The following is a 5395-nucleotide window of genomic DNA, read 5'->3' on the forward strand; positions in this document are numbered from 1 at the left end:
CATTACAATGACGGTTGAAGCATTTATGCCCGACAATCATCCATAACCACGACAATGAGGTATGTAGGCATCGATCAATGAAATAGTTCTTTAATTTAGTTAAGTCCAGTTGAAATATGAAATGTTCTGCCTATTCGTATTCTCCCCCACCAGGGGTTTTGAGTTTTTAGTTACATTACAAAAGTTCGAACCTCATAGTAGGGCGCCATAGTACTCGTAGCTTAGAGAGGGTCGGGTTTTATCCACTATGGTGTGTTGCTCATGTGTAAATATTTCAATTTTTAATTTAATTCAGCAAATCACATTGATTTTTAATTAATTCTGGAAATCCCATAAATGATGTATCATGAATGGATGGAGGCAGCATGAAGGAATCTAGGCAAATAATAGATTTACTCATTTGGAGAAGGAAATTGCAGTGGTTATTCCACTGACCGATTGCACTTACATCGAAGTCTCCATCGATTTCATCTTCGGCAACCACATTTCCCTCTAAGAGGTAATCACTAACTGATATGGTCCCTGAAAATTCGAAGGGTTTTTTCAATAAAAAAAACCCTAATCTTGGCCCGTTGATCATTTACCCAAGGGTGAAGCTTGCACAGAATTTGTGATACCTATGGCGTGGTGGTAGCGTAGAAGCAGGAGAAATCGGACTACCACATGGGGTTTGCATTCTTGAGATCTAAGGTACTGGGGTCGGGAGCTTTCTACCTCGGGCGGGCATGGGGATCCTTCTCCCGGGTGATTTATGTATATGAACACCATCAATCTGCCCACCGGATGGCATGGGGAGACCCCAAAAGGCAGACTTGTGTATTACAGATTTCACCCAATTCATTGATTTTCAAATATCCTAATGAATATCTCTCACATAAATCACATCATTAACTTTTGTTAATCTTTCACATCATTAATTTTCGATCTAGAACTATGTAATGTAGTTCATCATCTAAACATTCTTGTGTTTTTGAACTTTGCAGAACTGTGTTTTATGGGTAGTGTAAGTGCATGGAGCCTAGAGAAAACTTCTCTGGTCGCGTTTCTTGGTCCAAAGAACTGACAGATGATGAAGTCAACCCCTTCCTTTGACTTTGCTTTCTTGATGGACATAACTGGATTAATTTATAGATCCTTTATTTCTACTAGTGATTTTCCCAACATACATGGATGGTGTAAATTATTTAGTACTCAGTATGAAATTGAAGTGACGCAATCCAATCAAACATTACAATGGTTTATAAAGGTTTGTTGCAGCCTTCGAATCAACTTTTGCGACTGTTTCAAAATACTTACATGATAATTTTAAAATATAATTTTGCATCTTTTAAAAAACATATTCAATTATAATTTTATTTTATGTTAATAATTATAAATTATTTGATATGGAAGAAACAGAACATTCCTTGGAACCAACCTGAGCGCTCTGCAACCTAGGGTTTTTTGCTCGCCCCTGCAACGGCGAAGTCTGAACCCTCCCTGCTTCTATTCTTCGTCAGCCTTCCTCCTTGCAATAGCAGCCGTTGGCATAGACCGCACTATAATGGCTGACCCTCAGGGGGGGGATTCAAAGCCTTCCCCCTGAGCCAAGAGAGATAATCAAGCGAAGGAACTGACAAAGCCTTCCGGTCCAGAACAACTAAACACGGATAGAAGAGATTTCCTAATGCAAGATATGACAAACGCTCCCACTGATCAGTCAGACAGGCGTAATGAAGTACAAGAAGGAAAGATTGGGCAATAGGAAATGCCCAAGGTTACATCAATGACATCCAAACCCATAGCAGCTGAACATCCCAAGATAGAACTTCCCAACCAAAGAATCAATGGTCAAATCCAGTACATGAAGGACCATGTGCTCATTGGAAAATTTATTGGATACTGGCCAACTGAAAAAGCTTTGGAAGGATGGATCTCTGCCAAAAGGAAACCCAAGGGACATGTCACCCTACAGCTAGGACAAAAAGAGTTTTTCACTGTGATTTCCATTTGCATCGAAGACCGAAATAGGGTTATGGATGAAGGTCCCTACTTCTTCAACTCCGCCGGTCTGTATTTAAGGGAATGGGTAGAGAGATTTAACCCTGACAAGGAGGATTTCAGCTGGACACCAGTTTGGATCCGGATGTACTCGCTCCCATTGGAATATTGGGGTGAAGAATCGCTGAGAGACATTGGCAAGGGGCTAGGGGAGTTTATAAAAATTGCTAAGGAAATGAAGCTGTGCAGATACACCTCCTATGCCTGTATTTGTGTATTCATGCACTTGGACAAATCCCTTCCGGACTCGGTAAGTCTCTTCCATGATGACTTTGAATGGATCCAACCCTTAGATTTTAAACATGTACCCTTTCGCTCTCGCAAGTGTCATGCCCATGGGCATCTTTTTCGAGACTGCCCTCTAAATGCTAAACCCCAAACCTCTGACCCCTCAGACAAGTCGGCTCACGATGGCTTTACCAAGGTTGCAAATCGAAAAATATCACATAAAAAACCCTCCTCTGAGAAAAAGCCCATGCAGGACGCTGCCTCCATTCCCTCCACAAGCAATAGCATTGAGGTTCTTGCTAAAACTTCAGAAGACCCACCTCAGAGCGTTTTTCCAATCCCACTGCTGATCATCACGACCTCCCCCCCTGTCTAGATCTTCTCCCACTCCCCTGCCCCTGAGTGACAATATCGGGATTCCTGAGGTGGCTCGAAAGGACCCTGATTGGAAACCTAATGGAATGGATGTTGACGGTATCCCCAGCCAGACCCTGCACTTAGAAATCACCTCCGCAGAAAGCAGTCAGACACAACATATGGAAGAAGAACCGAAAAGCATTGATTTGGGAGGACTTGACATCTTCGAGCTTGAACAAGCATGCAGGAAGCAAGACTACGACAAGATTCAAGAGCATCAGCTCAATGCCCTGGAAGTCATCATCTCGAGGGCTTATCAGCAACAACAACTAGGCATACAACTGGGCAGTCAATGGGATGGCAACTTCTTCCTAAAGACTCCAAAAAACGTGGAAGAAAGACAGATCTTCAAAGAACTATTGCAATAGGGAAAATCCTGGTAGACTCTAGCAGATACGCTAAGTTGACAAAGTACTACAAGCCTACCACTAATAGTGAATCATGAAGCTCACTTCATGGAATCTAAGAGGGCTCAATAGCCCCGATAAACTCAGAATGATAAAAAACATGATAAAGCAGGAGAAAACCCAGATCTTCTTTATGCAGGAAACGAAATGTAATAGTAACACACTTGGAAACATCCTCTCTAGAGAATGGCTAGGTTGTCACTCGGTTGCAGTGGATGCTTCGGGTGCCCCCTGGGGACTGGCAATTGCCTGGAACACACAAGCTATTATGCTCTCAGACTTTCATGCCTCCCATCACATTATACAGGCTACTTTTCATATAATTGGCACCAACATTCATGGCCATCTCTCCAATGTCTACTTCCCACAGGAAGCAGGCAACAAAATTGCTCTTTTAGACACAATAGAAGCACTCAACTTCAATAGACTCCATCCTCTTTGGATAATTAGAGGAGACTTCAACATGATCACCAAGATGGAGGAAAAGAAGGGAGGACGAGCCAAGCTGTAACAGGAAAATGGCCACTTTAAAGATTTTATCCAAAACAATATGCTAATTGATCTACAATTCTGCAATGGAATGCACACCTGGAGCAATCGTAGGGTTGGGCGACATCAAATTGCTTCCAAACTAGACAGATTCCTCATTTCATCTTGGGGGTGACATTTCGGCATCAATTCTTCCATTTTCAGGCTCAGATCATTGGCCTATCTCTCTCCAATGGCAAAGACCAGGTAACTCTACCAGGTGTCCTTTCCGCTTCGAAGCTTTTTGGCTCACCCACTCCGCCTTCAATGACCTCATCAGATCCACCAGGACCAACTTCCCTTCTCCAGAGGGATAAAAAATGTTTCAGTTTCAATAGAAACTCAAATTCTTGAAATCCCAAATCAAGCGTTGGAATCAAGAGACTTTTGGCAAGATCTTCCAGGCTCAGCAAGATCTAATTAAAGAAATGAGAGAACTCCAACAACAGATAATCACAGAGGGCTAAAAGGAAGAGACTTTGGAACAGGAAAAGCACATTCACAGTCAATTGGAGGAGAGAAGAAAGCAGGAAGAAATTCTCTGGAAGCAAAAATCTAGAATTAGATGGCTGAAAGAAGGAGAAAGGAACCCTAAATTCTTCCACAAAACTACAATACAGAGAAGAATGCACAACACCATCTCTTTCATACAGAAGTGAGGGGGGAAGAGTGGAAAGCCATGTAGAGATCAAACAGGAATTTATCAATCACTTTCAGGAGGTCCTTCAAGAACCCCAAATTGATAGACAACTTGCTATAGAAAAGATCACTCAAAATTTGCTGAAAATTATCATAGAAGAACACAACCAACTTCTTCTTCGACCAGTCATGCCTCAGGAGGTGGATTTGGCTATGAACCAGCTTAAGGAGGGTAAAGCTCCTGGTCCAAATGGCTTCACTACTACCTTCTTCCACTCTTTCTGGGATCTTATCAAAGAGGAGGTGTGGCTAGTGGTGGAGGAATCGTGCACTCTTCATTGGCTTTTTCCCTCTTTGAACTGAACTTTCATCACCCTCATCCCAAAAGAAGAGAATACCAATACTCCGAACAAATTTTGGCCAATCGCACTATGCAATTTTATTTACAAGGTGATATCCAAAGTCATTGCTAACAGGTTGAAGCCGCTTTTGCCCTTGCTCATATCGCCTGAACAATCTAGATACGTAGAAGGAAGAAAAATATTGGATGACATTATCCTCACTCATGAAATCATACACTCCCTCAAACACTCCAAATAGGTAGGTATGATTCTCAAGATTGACCTCTCTAAAGCTTTTGATAAGTTAAGTTGGACCTATATTCAAAAAATGCTAACAACCTTTAGTTTTTCCCCAATGTGGGTTCGATGGATTCTGAGTTTAATTTCCACAACATTTTTCTCTATCCTCATAAATGACATACCCTCTTGACCTTTTAGCCCCTCTAGAGGCATCATACAAGGAGATCCACTTTCCCCATTCCCTTTTGTTCTAATGGCGGAAGGTCTGGGTCGCCATATCAAAAATGCCCTCCTCTCCCAGCATCTCAAGGGTCTATCCATACACAATTCTCCAGTCATCACTCATCAACAGTTCGTGGATGACAACATGTTGTTTGGGTACCCTTCTATTCAAGAAGCTTTAAATCCCTTCTGAATGATTTCTCTGATGCTTCAGGGACTAGCATAAACACGACCAAATCGTAGATCTTCTTTTTTCACACCCCCTATTACTCAGCATGCTATTACCTGCATTTTGGGCTTCTCCATAGCCTCCTTACCTTCCAAATACCTTGG

At 42.0% G+C, this 5395-nt stretch overlaps 1 protein-coding gene across 1 annotated transcript; it reads left to right on the forward strand.

The window, feature by feature from the left end:
* Positions 1 to 1765: 1765 nt before the first annotated feature.
* LOC149180059 (uncharacterized) lies at positions 1766 to 2644 on the forward strand. The gene has a single exon (XM_089413747.1). It carries the CDS (start codon positions 1766 to 1768, stop codon positions 2642 to 2644), a length of 879 nt encoding a protein of 292 aa, XP_089269873.1.
* Positions 2645 to 5395: the final 2751 nt, after the last annotated feature.

This window comes from Pinus tabuliformis, chromosome 3_2 (genome assembly GCF_031772625.1).
Source record: "Pinus tabuliformis cultivar Carrire ecotype Pingquan chromosome 3_2, CPIR1, whole genome shotgun sequence".
NCBI classification, from domain to species: domain Eukaryota; kingdom Viridiplantae; phylum Streptophyta; class Pinopsida; order Pinales; family Pinaceae; genus Pinus; species Pinus tabuliformis.